The 18,615-nt window shown below is 38.2% G+C and overlaps 1 protein-coding gene across 2 annotated transcripts in view; it reads right to left on the bottom strand.

The window, feature by feature from the left end:
- LOC128696143 (glutamine amidotransferase-like class 1 domain-containing protein 1) overlaps positions 1-14,324 on the bottom strand; it is a 108,056-nt gene extending 93,732 nt beyond the window's left edge. Inside the window, exon 1 of one of the 2 annotated variants that reach the window (XM_053787265.2) lies at positions 13,972-14,324. In XM_053787265.2, the coding sequence (XP_053643240.1) occupies positions 13,972-14,017 (46 nt within the window). In that variant the 5' untranslated portion in view covers positions 14,018-14,324. The remainder of the gene's footprint in view (positions 1-13,971) is intronic. The other variant, XM_070094842.1, reaches the window with a different exon arrangement.
- Between the last annotated feature and the right edge of the window lie 4,291 nt (positions 14,325-18,615).

The raw sequence follows: 18,615 nt of genomic DNA, 5'->3' as shown, positions 1-18,615 counted from the left end.
TTGATTATCACTTTATTTGTTCACCACAAATTATTTTAGTCCCTTTTATATTGTCTCCTTTATTTTAGCTTTAAAAAACTACCTTAGCTCATTATTTTTACATTTGTTAAATAATTCAGGTGCTATTTTTTAGCTTTAGAATATTTACTTTGTTTTATACTTAATTCTAACTATAGATTCACTACAAATCTTATGATTACAAGCATTGATCCTGATACCAACCTCTTATTGAATGACTTAAATGAATCAAACAGTTACTGTAATTACTACACAGCAGAACAATCAAAGGCACTTCTCAGAGCCAACAAAAACATAACTGTCTTTAACTACAATATCAGATCTTTAAGCAAGCATTACGATGACCTCATAGCATTACTAAATTCCTTGCATGCCAATATGTCCATCATTACACTAACTGAAACCTGGCTAAAGCCTGATACTACAGATGTCTATGCCATTCCTGGTTACACAGCCATACACAACTGTAGGACAGATCAACAAGGGGGTGGCACAGCTATATACTACTCAGACCAACTAGAATGTATCACTAATACTTGCACAAGGGATGAACATGGGGAATATATAATAGCTAAATTCAAATCCAAATACCTACAAAAACCTCTCACATTGATAAACATCTACAGAGTTCCACAGTCAAACATTAGCCAATTTAGTCAAAACCTAGGAAGTATGATAACTGATGCATGCATGAACAAAGATCACTTACTACTCTCAGGTGACTTCAATATAAATCTCCTGAATTCACAAACACAATGAGTAACTGCATGTTGCTACCAACAGTAACAAAACCTACAAGAGTTACGGAGACTAGTGTTTCCCTACTTGACCACATCTGGACCAACACCATATCCCCTTTAAAATCAGGCATAATTACAGATAATACCACAGACCACTACCTTACTTTCCTCATAACAACTCTTGGTAAATTACCCCAAGACACTACTAAAGTCACCTTCAGACTTCACAATGAGGCAGCCATTAATAACTTCACAACAGCAGTAACAAACATTGACTGGCACACTGAGGTAGAAATCTATACAGATATTGACGAATGTATTAATAATTTTCTAAAAAAGACACAATACCTCTATAACAAGCACTGCCCTAAAAAAACTAAACAGATGACAGCTAAGAGACTGAACAGTCCCTGGCTAACACCCAGCATTCTCAAATCCATAAATACAAAACACCGATATGAAAAACAGTACAGAATGGGTCACATAACCAGAGACCAAACAAAACGTTACTCGTCAATCCTAACCAGCCTGATAAGAAGGGCAAAAAAACTGTATTATGAGAACAGATTATCCAACTTACGAGGTGATATAAAAAAGACCTGGAAGACCCTATTAGAAATTCTGGGAACAAAAAAGATATCACGAAATAGCGAAATAAAATTAGCAAAATCAGATGAACCCCAACTCCCACCAACAGAAACAGCAAACAGACTCAATGATTTCTTCTCCACTATAGGACAAAACCTGGCCAATAAAATCCCAAGCTCAGATACCCCACCAAATGACTACCTCACTGGCAACTACCCGAACACACTGTTCCTAGCTCCGACTAACCCATACGAAGTCTCCCTTATTATCAACGCACTAAAAAACAAGGCAGGAGATTTAAATACCTTACCACCCTTTATATACAAAAAAGTGTCACAAGTACTATCGCCAATCATTGCAACACTCTTTAACAAATCCATTGAATCCTCCACCTTCCCTACAGTTCTCAAAATAGCAAGGGTCACCCCGATCCATAAAGGAGGAGACCAAACAGAGTTGAATAACTATAGGCCAATATCCAATTTACACCCTCTCTCAAAAATCTTCGAAAAATTAATTCATAAACGAATCTACTCCTACCTCATCTCCCAAAACATATTCAACCCCTGCCAATTTGGATTCAGGCCTAATAAAAATACTAATGATGCTATTATACACATGCTAGAACATATATACACTGCAATAGAGAAAAAAGAAGTCCCACTGGGGATCTTCATTGACTTATGTAAAGCTTTTGATACAGTTGACCATGACTTGCTCCACGTAAAATTGTCACACTATGGTATAAGAGGGCACTCCCTCAACTACCTCAAGTCATACCTCAGCAACAGAAGCCAATATGTGTACGCAAATGGGGCAAGCTCTTCCGCACAACCAATTACAGTTGGTGTCCCACAGGGAAGTGTCCTTGGCCCTCTTCTCTTTCTCCTATACATAAATGACCTACCAAATGCTTCGCAATTACTCAAACCCACACTATTTGCAGATGACACTACATACGTCTTCTCTCACCCGAGCCCAGTCACGCTAGCCAATACTGTAAACACCGAATTACAGAAAATATCTACCTGGATGAGGACTAACAAACTTACATTAAACATTGACAAAACCTACTTCATTCAGTTTGGTAACAGAGCTACAGATGTCCCTCTTAACATAATGATAAACGGATCACCTATCACAAAGCTAACAGAGGGAAAATTCTTAGGAATCCACCTTGATAATAGACTCAAATTTCATACACATATACAACAAATTTCTAAGAAAATTTCCAAGACTGTAGGCATACTATCGAAGATACGGTACTATGCTCCACAGTCAGCCCTCCTGGCCCTATACCACTCTCTTATTTACCCCTATCTCACCTATGGAATTTGTGCATGGAGCTCAACAACAATTAACCATCTCAGACCACTAATTACCCAACAAAAGGCTGCAGTTAGAATGATAACAAATTCTCACTACAGGCAGCACACTCCACCAATATTCAAAACACTCAACCTACTCACCATACAAAACATCCATACTTATTATTGCACCTATTACATACATAGAACACTTAACTCTGATATTAACCCTCCCCTCAAACATCTCCTTGCCAACCTCAACAGAACACATGACCATAACACAAGGCACAGATCACTCTTTGATGTTCCTCGTGTCCATCTCACGCTATGCAAAAACTCAATGCACTTAAAAGGCCCTAAAATCTGGAATTCATTACCTGTAAATATAAAAGAAACACTACCTGTTTATAAATTCAAGTCTTTTCTCAAAGATCACTTACTCACTCAAAACCAAATAAATACTGAATAACTGAACCTTATAAATTGTATATCCTATATGTTACTCACAATTATATCACACAAATGTTAAACCTAGGACCCAATCTAACTTTATTTTTTTAAATACACTACCTAACAGAATACTCCATTCGACTGAATGTACAGCAATATAGTTAGTGTAATGATGGACATATTGGCATGCAAGGAATTTAGTAATGCTAGGAGGTCATCGTAATGCTTGCTTAAAGATCTGATATTGTAGTTAAAGATAGTTATGTTGTTGTTGGCTCTGAGAAGTGCCTTTGATTGTTCTGCTGTGTAGTAATTACAGTAACTGTTTGAATCATTTAAGTCATTAAATAAGAGGTTGGTATCAGGATCAATGCTTGTAATCATAAGATTTGTAGTGAATCTATAGTTAGAATTAAGTATAAAACAAAGTAAATATTCTACAGCTAAAAAAATAGCACCTGAATTATTTAACAAATGTAAAAATAATGAGCTAAGGTAGTTTTTTAAAGCTAAAATAAAGGAGACAATATAAAAGGGACTAAAATAATTTGTGGTGAACAAATAAAGTGATGATCAAATAATGGAGCTTGGGAATATGATAGTAGGTAGTGCTTTAAAGGTAATTCTTTAAAGTTAGAATTATAATATAAAATTATAATATAAAAGGGACTAATATAAGTTGTGGTGAACAATAAAGTGGTAATCAAATAATTGCACTAAGGTCTAATATAATGACTTTTGTGGAGTCTATGTTTTGAGCTAGAATGAGCTATAGTACAACTAGATTTAATCTAATAATATAACAATACAAATTAAAAATAGCACCAGTCTCTCACTAGTAATTGCAATATGGTCTAATATGGTATTGACTATAGTACAACTGAGTTTAATCTAATAATATAAAAAAGGCACAAGACTCTCAATTGTAATTGCACTAAGGTGTTATATAAGTTGTTTACAAGAATTAGAGTATAACTAGATTTAAATTGACAAGATAAAATATACAAGTTAAGGTAGCAAAAGAATAAAAAAAAGTAGAAAAAAAAAATATATGAGGTAGTTGGTACTAGTTAGCAAAAGATAGTTAAGGGCCTTGAACAATAATATAATTGAAATATACACTAATTGCACACACAATATAGTCACTAAGATATGAAAACAATCTTAGAGTAGGAATTATAATATAAACTTATAATATAAAAATACAAATTGAAATGGTACTTGCAATTGCACTAGAGTCTGGTATAGGTTGTTGACAAGATCAGGAGTATAACTAGATTTAAATTGACAAAATATAATTCACAATTAAAGTACCAAAAGAATAATAGTAAAAAATAACCAGGGTAATGTCTTGGTTATAATATGATAGTAAGATGGTGGACAGGTACACAGGTACACAGGTACAAAGGATAATATAAAGGTTGGAGTTGAATATACAAACTTGAAAATTAGGCAACAAAATGTTATGGGAAGTATAAAATAATGTTTAATGTACAAAAGTAAAATTGACTGGTAGTAAATATGGTGTTTACTAATGGAGGTTTATGTTGTGCTATGATTAAATTTACAATAGGTGATGTGTTGCTGTAGATCCCCACACACAAAAATCATAATTGTGGCAGAATAAGTAACTTTCAATGTGTCACTAATTTATCTTTGTATCAGTTGAATATTTTTAGCTTTATTCCCAAACATTATGTAGTAAGTCTTTTTAATACAGAGTGAATTTATTTAATGCCATCCAGGATACCTTTTCTAGTTCATCATTAACAACACTTCAGTTTGACCAGATCTGGATTGGAGATCCTGAAAGTACTGTCGTGTCATCCATGAATAAATTGGATCATAGTCACTGAAATGCATATGCTAAGTCATTAATATAAAGGAGAAAAGGAAGTGGTCCTCGGACTACTCCTTTGCAGTACTATGTTGCAGTATTATGTTGTGTAATGTCCTTGTATTCTCAGTAAACAATGAACAGTACTTTTTTTTTTTCACTAACAATCCTGATGTCCTGGTTCAATTGTGACAAGATTTTTCAACTGGCATACTTAAATTAATAGGCAAATACAATTATCTCTGTAACAGCATTTAGAATATCTTCTAAATGCTGATACAAAAACACGTGAGGATGACAGATACATGTGAGTATCAAATTACCAATAGTGAACTGGAAGAACTAAATGTTACAAACATAACTGTTGCTGAAAATGTATAACAATTACAAAACAGTGTTCCTGAATATGTATAATAAAGAAAATTTAGGCTTAATTTAGCTTACTGCTCAACGAACCTGCGTTCACAGAGCAGTACGTTTATTTAGGTACAGATACACATAAATACAAAAATCATACATAGTAATATAGTGGAACCTCAGTAGTCAACTGCATTACTTGTTGAACAAATTGGTTTTCAAACGAGGAATTCAAGAAAAAAATGTCCTGGCTTTTGTAAGTCTTTTGGTTGTCGACTGACAATGCAAACATATGAGTCAGTATAGCCACTAACTTGTGTGCTGTAAACATCTCTTGAGCTTTTCTTGTGCATCTTGTGAACTTTTTTGGAGATAAGCCATCATGGGTCCAAAGAAGGATAGAGAGATGAAAGCAAAAAGAAAAGTTGTAAAAAGCACTGATGAATTTAAAAAAGAACTCATTAGAAAGTATGAAGAAGACAGGCTCTGCATGGTTGATATAGCAAAACTTTCTGGTAAAGCAAAGTCTACCATTAGCATGATACTGGGTCAAAAGGAAAAAATTAAAGCAGCTGACCTTGCAAAAGGTACAAAAAGTGATATCAAAGCAAAGGCCACAAATTATTGAGGAGGTTGAAAAAACTCTTGTTGATTTGGATAAACAAAAAATGGTTACATGGTGATAGTGTTTCAGATGTCATTATTTGTGAAAAAGCGAGGCAGTTGAATGATGGCCTAAAAAAAAAAAAAAAGAATGAAACAAGTGCTGGAACTCAATCCTTCAAGGCTAGTAGGGGTTGGTTTGATAATTTTAAGAAAAGAAGTAGCATTCATAGTGTGGCTAGGCATGGGGAAGCTGCCAGTGCTGACAAAGTGGCTGTTGAAAAGCACATTACTGAATTCCAAGAGTACATGAAGGCTGTGGAGTTTGTTCCCCAATAAGTGTTTAACCCTTTGACTGTCTCAGCCGTATATATATGTCTTATGAGCCAGTGTTTTGGACGCATAAGAACATAAGAAAGGAGGAACACTGCAGGAGGCTTGTTGGCCCATACTAGGCAGGTCCTTTACAATTCATCCCACTAACAAAACATTTGCCCAACCCAATTTTCAATGCTACCCAAGAAATAAGCTCTGATGTGAAAGTCCCACTCAAATCCAACCCCTCCCACTCATGTACTTATCCAACCTATATTTGAAACTACCCAAAGTCCCAGCCTCAATAACCCAACTAGGTAGACTGTTCCACTCATCAACTACCCTATTTCCAAACCAATACTTTCCTATGCCCTTTCTAAATCTAAACTTATCTAATTTAAATCCATTACTGCGGGTTCTCTCTTGGAGAAACATCCTCAATACCTTATTAATATCCCCATTATTAATACCTATCTTCCACTTATACACTTCGATCAGGTCGCCCCTCATTCTTCGTCTAACAAGTGAATGTAACTTAAGAGTCTTCAATCTTTCTTCATAAGGAAGATTTCTAATGCTATGTATTAATTTAGTCATCCTACGCTGAATGTTTTCTAACGAATTTATGTCCAACGAGTTCTAGCAGCTTCAAATCAAGCAGGAGAAAGTTGGTAGGCCCACATGTGAGAGAATGGGTATGTGTGGTCAGTGTGCACTGTATAAAAAAAATCCTGCAGCACGCAGTGCATAATGAGAAAAACTCCAACCGTGTTTTTGTTAAAACGCCGAATTTGAGGTGTATTGTCGTATAGTATTTATGGTTTTATTCTCGTTTTCTTGGTCTCATTTGATAGAATGGAAAATATATTACAGAAGTATAGATGATTTTGATTAGTTTCACGATGAAAACAACCTTGATATTGAGCTCAAAGTAGCGGAAATGTTCGATTTTTACCAATGTTCAAGAGTAAGGAAATCACATCACACGTCCAATACACGTCAACTGGGGGTTTAATATTCTTTCACTAGTACACTGATATTATTTATACCATTTTTACAATAATGCAGTAGTCTGCATAACAGTAAATCTTCTATTTTTTTTTTTTTGAATAAAAAATCAAAATAGCTCAGTGTTGACGTGTACTTAGCTCAGTGTTGACGTGTACTTAGCTCTGCGAAGACCTGTTTGCGCGCTCTCTACGAATTGAAGCAAGATGCCCTCCATTGAGCAACTTTACCAACAGCTTAAGGAAGAATTGAGGATGGCGAAGTTGGAGATTCGGCGACTGACTGAGGAAAACAAGAAGATTCGTAGTAGTCCTCCTGTTTTGAGTCCTCAGGTCAAGAAGGGAAACTGGTCAGTGGTTGGACAGCAGGGAACGAAGTTGACGATCAAGAAGACGAATGGAAAGGTAGAAACGATGAAGAAAAAAGAGATTGCCGTGGAAACTGTTGTGGAAACATCTAATACATTCTCAGTGCTACCCGACGAATGTGAGTCGACTACTGGGAACATCACGACGAACGACACCAAGGAAGGTAAGAATATTGTTGTTGTTGGGGATAGCCAAGTTAGGTATATGGATAGGGCATTCTGCTTAACCCTTTGAGGGTTTTCGACGTACTAGTACGTCTTACGCGTAGGGGTTTTTGACGTACTAGTACTCATAAATTCTAGCGACCTCAAATCTAGTGGGAGAAAGCTGGTAGGCCTTCATATGAAAGAATGGGTCTATGTGGTCAGTGTGCACAGTCTAAAAAAAATCCTGCAGCACACAGTGCATAATGAGAAAAAAAAAAACTTTTTCCATTTTTTTTTAATAAATCAGCGACTTTGCAGTGTATTTTCGTATGGTATTTATTGTTGTATTCTAGTTTTCTTGGTCTCATTTTATAGAATGGAAGACATATTACTGAAATTGAGATGATTGTGACTGGTTTTACAATGAAAGGTGCCTTGAAATTGAGCTCAAAGTAGCAGAAATGTTCGATTTTTACCAAACTTCAAAAGTAAACAAATCGTGCCAAGCGTGCAATACACGTCAACTGGTGAGTCTAATATTCTTTCACAAGTGCACCAATAATATTTATACCATTTTTTACACTAATGCAGTAGTCTGCATAACAGTAAATCTTATATTTTTTGTGAGAATAAAAATTCAAAGTGGAAAGCAAAAGAATATAAGAGGGGCCTTGAGACGTGACTAATGACTAGAGGAAATGTCATTTTAGTGCCAGGAATGTCTTTCTTGTTTATTCTGGACCCTATTCCGAAATTGGCATCTTTTGAAATTTGTGTGAAATTGGCAAAATTGCTAAATTCTGACCACTGTACTGGATAGTTGAATTTATAAATGGGTGGTTTCTTGTACCCATTCGATAGAAAAAAATGGAGTTCTAGCGAAATATTCATGTTTTTTGTCGACTAGTACAGTGAAATTGGCCGAAAATGGGGCTCAAAGTGGGCAAAATCGCCGATGCGTAAACATCGCCGAGACCGCTAACTTTGCGAGAGCATAATTCCGTAAGTTTTCTATCAAATTTCAAACTTTTGGTGTCGTTATGATCGGGAAAAGATTCTCTATCTTTTCATTAGAGAAAATAATTTTTTTTTTTTTTTAAATTTGGCCGACCCTGAGAACGAGTTTCGGAGAGGGCCTGTCGACCCTCAAAGGGTTAAAGGACAGGAGTAGGAGACAGAGAGTTTGCTTTCCTGGGGCTGGGATGGAGGATATTGTTAGCCATCTGGATGACATCATGAAAGGTAATGGGAGCAATCCTATTATCTGTCTCAGTGCTGGAGGCAACGATGTTGGCAGACGTAGGAGTGAAGACCTGATTAGCAGGTATAGGTCAGCAATAGAAATAATTAGGAGTAAGGGTGGGAACCCTGTCATATGTGGTATTTTGCCAAGGAGGGGAGTTGGAAATGAATGGTTGTCCAGAGCAATTGGTGTCAATTGCTGGCTGGACAAATGCTGTAAGGAAAATGCGGTAACATTCATTGACAACTGGGACCTCTTCTATGGCAGAAATGACATGTATGCCAGGGATGGGGTTCACTTATCTAGGTCTGGGGTGGTAGCACTGGCAACTGCAGTGGAGGGAGCAGTTAGGACTTTAAACTAGGAATAGTTAGTGGTATGGGTTTTGGCAGGAAAACAGTGAAGTCCCAGTGTAGTAATATTACGAGTTCTAGGGGAACTAGTAATAAGCAGAACGAGGTAGATATTGAAAAGCCAGGGACTTTGGGTGATAAGGACAGTAATAGGTTTAGTTACTTTAGTAGAAAAACAGAAATGGGCAGGAAGGGTAAAGAGAAAGGAGAGTCTTTCAATGTTTATTATGCTAATTGCCGTAGTGCTAGGAATAAGATGGACGAGTTGAGATTAGTTGCTAGTGCAGGTAACATTGATGTATTTGCCTTAACTGAGACGTGGTTTAATTCAAAAAGTCGGGACATGCCTGCGGAATGTCATATTCAGGGTTTTAAATTGTTCCAAGTAGATAGAAGTATCGGGAAGGGGGGTGGGGTGGCATTGTATGTCCGAGATCGCTTGAACTGTTGCATAAAAATGGGTATTAAGTCTGAAGTAACACATACAGAGTCTGTTTGGAGGGGCATGAAAAACTGATTTTAGGAGTGATATACCGTCCCCCAAACTTAGATAGGGACCAAGGGAGACTACTATGGGAGGAAATTGTTAAGGCCACAAGGCACGATAATGTAGTAATTCTAGGAGACTTTAACTTTAGTCATATTGATTGGAATTTCTTGACTGGGAATTTAGAATCATACAACTTCTTAGAAGTAGTTCAGGATTGTTTTTTGAAGCAGTTTGTGACAAGGGGAAATAACCTGCTTGACTTAGTTATGGCAAACAATGAATCCCTTGTTAATAATTTAGAAATTTCAGAGGAACTGGGTGCTAGCGACCACAAATCAATTACATTTAGCATTGAATGGAAGTACGATAGTAGCGATAACTCAGTAACAGTCCCAGATTTTCGCTTAGCAGATTACGATGGGCTTAGAGAACACTTATCATCTGTTGACTGGGGTAACGAAGTGAGCTATCAATATGACAGTTTTCTGAGCACTATACATGCTGCTCAAAGAACGTTTATCCCATATAAAGAAATTAGATGAAATAGAAATGACCCAAAATGGATGAATAATAGGCTCAAATATCTACTAGGGCATAAGAAAGGAATTTATAGGCATATCAAAAGAGGTGAGGGTCATCTTATGAATCAGTATATTGACATTAAGAGGGACATTAAAAAGGGGATAAGAAAAACTAAAGGGACTATGAAATTAAAGTTGCTAGGGATTCTAAAACTAACCCAAAAAGTTTTTTCCAGGTCTATAGAACAAAAGTTAGAGATAAGATAGGTCCCCTTAAAAATAACTATGGGCACCTTACTGACAAAGAGAATGAAATGTGCTCAATTTTTAATAATTATTTTCTCTCAGTTTTTACACAGGAAGACACTAACAATATTCCAGTAATTAATTTTTATAGTGGGCTAGAAGAGGATAAATTATGTAACATCACAGTCACTAGTGAAATGGTTGCGAAGCAGATAGACAGACTGAAGCAAAATAAGTCGCCAGGTCCTGATGAGGTTTTTTCAAGGGTTCTTAAGGAATGCAAAATGGAACTCTGTGAACCATTAACTAATATTTTTAATTTATCTCTTCAAACAGGTGTAGTGTCTGATATGTGGAAGATGGCTAATGTAATTCCTATTTTTAAAACAGGGGACAAGTCGTTACCGTCAAATTACCGCCCAATAAGCCTGACCTCAATTGTAGGCAAATTACTAGAGTCAATTATAGCTGAGATTATAAGAAGCCATCTCGATAAGCATAGCTTGATTAATGATACTCAGCATGGATTCACAAGAGGCCGGTCTTGTCTAACTAATTTATTAACTTTCTTCAGTAAAGCTTTTGAGGCTGTTGACCACGATAAAGAGTTTGATATTATTTACTTAGATTTTAGTAAGGCTTTTGATAGAGTTCCGCACCATAGACTGTTAAAGAAAGTGGCAGCTCATGGCATTGGGGGAAAAGTGCTTTCGTGGATCGAGTCATGGCTCACTGACAGGAAGCAGAGAGTGTCCATAAATGGGGTTAAATCCGAGTGGGGATCTGTAACAAGTGGCATTCCACAGGGATCAGTCTTGGGCCCGTTGTTGTTTATAATATATATCAATGATCTTGATGAGGGAATTACTAGTGATATGAGCAAATTCGCCGATGACACAAAGATAGGTAGGATAATTGATTCAAACGTAGATGTTATGGAACTTCAGGAGGATTTAAACAAACTCTATTCTTGGTCAGAAAAGTGGCAGATGCAGTTCAATGTAGATAAATGCAAGGTTCTGAAGCTTGGGAGTGCCCATAACCCTAGTACTTATAAGTTAAATGATGTAGAACTTAGCCATACAGATTGCGAAAAGGACTTGGGGGTTATGGTGAGCAGCAACCTTAAACCAAGACAGCAATGCCTAAGCGTACGTAATAAGGCAAATAGATTACTGGGATTTATATCAAGAAGTGTAAGCAACAGAAGTCCAGAGGTCATACTGCAGCTTTATACATCATTAGTAAGACCTCACCTAGATTATACAGCTCAGTTCTGGTCTCCATATTACAGAATGGACATAAATTCGTTAGAAAACATTCAGCGTAGGATGACTAAATTAATACATAGCATTAGAAATCTTCCTTATGAAGAAAGATTGAAGACACTTAAGTTACATTCAATTGTTAGACGAAGAATGAGGGAAGACCTGATCGAAGTGTATAAGTGGAAGACAGGTATTAATAAAGGGGATATTAAGAAGGTCTTGAGGATGTCTCTCCAAGAGAGAACCTGCAGTAATGGATTTAAATTAGATAAGTTTAGATTTAGAAAGGACATAGGAAAGTATTGGTTTGGAAATAGGGTAGTTGATGAGTGGAACAGTCTACCTAGTTGGGTTATTGAGGCTGGGACTTTGGGTAGTTTCAAATTTAGGTTGGATAAGTACATGAGTGGGAGGGGTTGGATTTGAGTGGGACTTTCACATCAGAGCTTATTTCTTGGGTGGCATTGAAAATTGGGTTGGGCAAATGTTTTGTTAGTGGGATGAATTGTAAAGGACCTGCCTAGTATGGGCCAACAGGCCTCCTGCAGTGTTCCTCCTTTCTTATGTTCTTATGTAAAATAGAAAGCAAGAGTAATACTGTAATAAGAAAAATGATGTATAATTAAAATTTACTATTTTATATGTCTAGTATTAAGTAGTCTGAAAGCATTAGGTTTCGTCTGCCCGAAATGCCCCGGCATAATAGCGGCTACCTTTGTACTTAACAAATCAAAATTGTAAGAAATAAAATCTTTATCTTTATTGAAGACACTGCAAATCTCTAAGCGGATATAAACCAAGTTTTCAAATGGGCCTCAGAAAACAACATGAAATTCAATGAGGACAAATTTCAATTACTCTGCTACGGAAAATTTTTTTTATTTTTATTATCACACTGGCCGATTCCCACCAAGGCAGGGTGGCCCGAAAAGAAAAACTTTCACCATCATTCACTCCATCACTGTCTTGCCAGAAGGGTGCTTTACACTACAGTTTTTAAACTGCAACATTAACACCCCTCCTTCAGAGTGCAGGCACTGTACTTCCCATCGGAGTACATGAAGGAGTCAACATTTTCAGTTTTCTTCCTTCCTCAAATATGAACCCAACTGGGCATACATATAAAAAAAATTCTAACCACACAATAGTGAAAAACTAATGTGAAAGACTAGGGAGTGATAATGTTATAGAATCTCCCCTTTCAAAGATCACAAAAATGTCATTATCACATCTGCTAGGAAAATGATGGGATGGATAATGAGAACCTTCAAAACTAGGGATGCAAAGTCAATGATGATTCTTTCTAAATCACTTATTCTCTCTAGGTTGGAATATTGCTGTACATTAACAGCCCTTTTCAAGGCAAGCAAAATTGCAGACCTGGAGAATATACAGAGAACTTTCACTGCATGTACAAGTATAATAAAGCACCTAAATTACTTGGAACAGATGAAGTTCCTTGACCTGTATTCCTTGGTAAGCAGGCAAGGAAGATACATGATAATATACACTTGAAAAATCCTAGAGTCTAGTCCCAAACCTGAACATGGAAATCACTCCCTACGAAAGCAACATCCCCCCCCCCCAGTGAAAGGTAGGGGGTAGCACGAGCATCCTAAGAGATAACACAATAAGTGTCAGGGGCTCAAGACTGTTTAACTGCCTCCTAGCATACATAAGGGAATAAGTGATAGACCCTTGGCTGTCTTCAAGAAGGCGCTGGACAAACACCTAAGTCAGTACCTGACTAGCCAGGCTATGATTCATACGTCGGTTTACATGCAGCCAGCAGTAACAGCCTGGTTGATCAGGCCCTGATCCACCGCATGTCCAAGTCATGGACCGGGGCGCGGGGGCGTTGACCCCCAGAACACCCTCCAAGTATGTGACTCATAAGTCAACTAACACCCAGTTACCTACTAGAACAGGAACAGCAGGTGTAAAGAATTGTGTTCAATTACTCTTGGTAAAACATGTATGAATAAAGGTACATCCATGAAACTGGTTATATTGGTAATATCTCCCTTGTGGTGTGATCCTCGACACTGTCACATACCTGGCTATTACTCTACTCACTCTCATACAGTTATATATATATGCACACAACACTTACCCAGAGATGATGCTGACAAAACAATTAAACAACTTTGTTTGGCCATGATGCAGCTGCCTCATGAATTAGATGAGTGAGAGTGAGTGAGACAGTTGATGTGACGGAGGAGCGACCCTCCATCACACACACCACCACTACTATCTCAAACACTAACCACTGACTTCAGTTTGGTTTCCTCCCACCTTATCATAGCTATTGTACCATTGTTTCTAGATAAACATTCAATGGAAACTATATGTGTTTTGGTCGCTGAGCGATCTGATAGTTATTTTATCCCATAATTATTATATTATTAAACCCGTAAGGGTCATTTAATGTCTGGGTAATGAAAGGCATTCAGGTTTGATCCAGGAAAGAAAAGAGTGGGTCCATTTCCTTGCATCAAGAGCCTCTCTACATCAAGTCACGTAAGGGAAATTGTATACTTAAAGTATCTTCTGATCGCTTTCAAACTTTCAACAATGGTGTACTCTCCTTAATAATAATAATAATAATAATAATAATAATAATAATAATAATAATAATAATAATAATAATAATAATAATAATAATAACAACAACAATAATTTGGGATTTTATCATTTCTGAGTGCATGTTCTTTCCAGAAATTCACAAGCACTCGCGCATGAAACTATAAATACAATTGCATGAAAAGAAAGAAAAAATAAGGTTCAAGAGTACAGTCTGGGCTGAGTGGTTGATTATATGCCACTGTGGATCGAATAATTTGACATTTGACATTTATTGAGCATTTGTGAGTTGTCTCTGAATTCATTAATTTGATCGTATTATCATTGAACCTGTTTAACTATCAATACTTTGCGGCCCAGTCCTTGGACCTATTATATGCCATTGTAATCTTTTGACTGATGTCCACAGGATGGGTTTGGTGCACATAACAAAGTTATACATAACATAAAAGGTGATATGAAAAAGACCTGGAAAACCCTATCTGAAATTCTAGGACATAAAAGGATATCCAAAAACAAAACACTCAAATTAACAAATTCAGATGAACCCCGACTCCCACCAACTGAAACAGCAAACAGACTCAATGTTTTCTTCACCATAAGAAAGAATCTAGCGAGCAAAATCCCAATTCAAACACCCGTCCATCAACTACCTCACGGGTACCTACCTGAATGCACTATTCCTAGCTCCAATAAACCCAAAAAGTCTTGCTCATCATCAACTCTTAATAACAAGACAGGAGATATAAATAACTTACCACCTTATATGTACAAAAAAGCTTCTCAAGTAATGTCACCAATTATTACAACACTCTTCAACAAATCCATCGAATTCTCAACCTTCCCATCAATTCTCAAAATAGCGAGGGTCACCCCGATTCACAATGAAGATCAAACAGACTTGAATAACTATAGACCAATATCTAACTTACCTCTGATCTCTAAAATCTTTTGAAAAATTAATTCATAGGCAGATCTATTCCTACCTCGTCTCTCAAAACATACTCAACCCCTCTCAGTTTGGATTCAGGACTAATAAAAGCACAAATGATGCTATTGTGCACATGCTAGAACTAATATACACCGATCTCGAGAAGAAAGAAGTCCCGCTGGGAATCTTTATTGATTTACGTAAAGATTTTGTTACAGTCGATCACGATTTGCTGCACATTAAATTAACACACTATGGTATAAGAGGGCACTCCCCCAATTACCTTACCTGGAGAGAGTTCCGGGGGTCAACGCCCCCACGGCCCGGTCTGTGACCAGGCCTGGTGGATCAGAGCCTGATCAACCAGGCTGTTACTGCTGGCTGCATGCAATCCAACACGCGAGCCACAGCCCGGCTGGTCAGGTACCTACTTTAGGTGCTTGTCCAGTGCCAGCTTGAAGACAGCCAGGGGTCTATTGGTAATCCCCCTTATGCATGCTGGGAGGCAGTTGAACAGTCTCGGGCCCCTGGCACTTATTGTATTGTATCTTAACGTGCTAGTGACACCCCTGCTTTTCATTGGGGGGATGTTGCATCGTCTGCCGAGTCTTTCGCTTTCGTTGTGAGTGATTTTCGTGTGCAAGTTCGGTACTAGTCCCTCTAGGATTTTCCAGGTGTATATAATCATGTATCTCTCCCGCCTGCGTTCCAGTGAGTACAGGTTCAGGAACTTCAAGCGCTCCGAGTAATTGAGGTGTTTTATCTTCGTTATGCGCGCCGTGAAGGTTCTTTGTACATTTTCTAGGTCAGCAATTTCACCTGCCTTGAAAGGTGCTGTTAGTGTGCAGCAATATTCCAGCCTAGATAGAACAAGCGACCTGAAGAGTGTCATCATGGGCTTGGCATCCCTAGTTTTGAAGGTTCTCATTATCCATCCTGTCATTTTTCTAGCAGATGCGATTGATACAATGTTATGGTCCTTGAAGGTGAGATCCTCCGACATGATCACTCCCAGGTGTTTGACGTTGGTTTTTCGCTCTATTTTGTGGAAGGAATTTGTTTTGTACTCTGATGAAGTTTTAATTTCCTCATGTTTACCATATCGGAGTAATTGAAATTTTTCATCGTTGAACTTCATATTGTTTTCTGCAGCCCATTGAAAGATTTGGTTGATGTCTGCCTGGAGCCTTGCAGTGTCTGCAATGGAAGACACTGTCATGCAGGTTCGGGTGTCATCTTCAAAGGAAGACACGGTGCTGTGGCTGACATCCTTGTCTATGTCAGTTATGAGGATGAGAAACAAGATGGGAGCGAGTACTGTACCTTGTGGAACAGAGCTTTTTACCGTAGCTGCCTCAGACTTTACTCTGTTGACTACTACTCTTTGTGTTCTGTTTGTGAGGAAATTATAGATCCATCTACCAACTTTTCCTGTTATTCCTTTAGCACGCATTTTGTGTGCTATTACGCCATGGTCATACTTGTCGAAGGCTTTTGCAAAGTGTGTATATATTACATCTGCACTCTTTTTGTCTTCTAGTGCATCTAGGACCTTGTCGTAGTGATCCAGTAGCTGAGACAGACAGGAGCGACCTGCTCTAAACCCATGCTGCCCTGATGGGTATCTAGATGGGTGGCGATCTTGCTTCTTAGGACCCTTTCAAAGATTTTTATGATATGGGATGTTAGTGCTATCGGGAAATAGACAAAGAAAAAGAGAAGCAGCCCAGCCACCGTGGAGAGAAGACGTCGTCGTTCCTGCTCTTCAGCTGAGCAACTCTGAACACTGTTGCTCGAGATTTTTCTTGGGTTATCCTGAGTAGTTCTTCACCAGAGCTGAGAGGAAACTTGCTTGCAGTCACTTCGAGCCCCATCCCATCAAGAGGGTAAGGCGGTGACTTGCTTGCTTGTTCATCCCTCTCATCCCCATCCCCCCATCCTTCCCCATCCTCCCCTCACCCAAACATCAACACTGGCCCACACACTAACACACTATATACATTGCTATCCTTCTGACTTTCCTATCTTCTTTTTCGGCAACTTCGCTTTGGCGAGTTAACACAAGGCATTTTGACCATCCGGTAGCCCGTGTGGTTTTTTAAAATCCGGCCGATCTTTGCCTTGGGCCCTTTCCCCTCACCACTCGAGGGTAGGCTATCTTAGGCTATCTTAGGGGCTGACCTTCATAAGTCAGCTGAAATAGGATGCTAGTATAACATTAAGGAAAGTTCCCTTTTTGTTAAGAAACTCCTCTGCCTGATGTTCCTTCCTAGACATCATGGCGAGGATACGAGTAAGATTACGTATTGATGGAAATCAAATGTCAATGAAAGAAATTCTAGCATGTATTTGCTCGAACTCAACTGTTGCTCCAGTGGATGTTTTTCAAACCCACGCTGGAGCAGTACTTCTCCTCTCTTCGGAAGAAGAGTTACTTCAACTGCTGAAGCATGATGTCCTTGAAAAACTGAAGACTTCTGGTGTTATCCCAGTTGCACCTGAGAGCTATCAAGCTCAGAGGACTGTGTTTGTTGCAAGAATCAACAGTTTCATGAAACATAGCACAGTGAATGAAATTGTTGAGGACTTCAATACAGAGAATGCTGAATTTAGGGCTGTAGAAGCACATAAATTCTCGAATCCTAACAACAACAAGGTAACCTTAAAGTTAATACTTGAGACACCTGAGGAGGCCAAACTTGTGTGTCAAAATGGCTTTAAATGTTTTGGCACCAGATGTACACCCGACCAAATCTCTCTTGAACGATTTGTCAGTGTGACACAATGTTTTAAGTGTTATGCCTTTGGTCATAACACCAACAAATGCAGTACTCAAGGGCAGATTTGTAGCATTTGCTCTGGCCAACATTCTTATCGAGATTGTAATAATAAAAATACACCCAAATGTGTCCTCTGCAACGGAAAACATCATGCTGTTTCTGCTATTTGTCCTGAAAGAAAAAAGGAAATGCAGAAAATTCTTGAAGCCAAGAAACTGTCCACTTCTAAGAAGACCACTCCCCAGGCACCGCCAACGATGTCCCAGCTCTGCCTGGATCAAGTGGGACTCCTCATGTCTCTACCAATGGTTCCAATGTTTGGAATTCTGCCCCTCTTGGAGCGCCCCAATCTAACCCTCACCTACAACATACACAAACGCAACAACAAGGTTCAGTCTCATCTCCTATGTCTCAGGTATCCACAGCTGGGGATATGACGAGAGCACAACTAATGTATATGATG

This window comes from Cherax quadricarinatus, chromosome 48 (genome assembly GCF_038502225.1).
Source record: "Cherax quadricarinatus isolate ZL_2023a chromosome 48, ASM3850222v1, whole genome shotgun sequence".
Taxonomy (NCBI): Eukaryota; Metazoa; Arthropoda; class Malacostraca; order Decapoda; family Parastacidae; genus Cherax; species Cherax quadricarinatus.
Note: the sequence above shows the minus strand (reverse complement) of the source record. Positions and strands in the feature narration are given on the sequence as shown.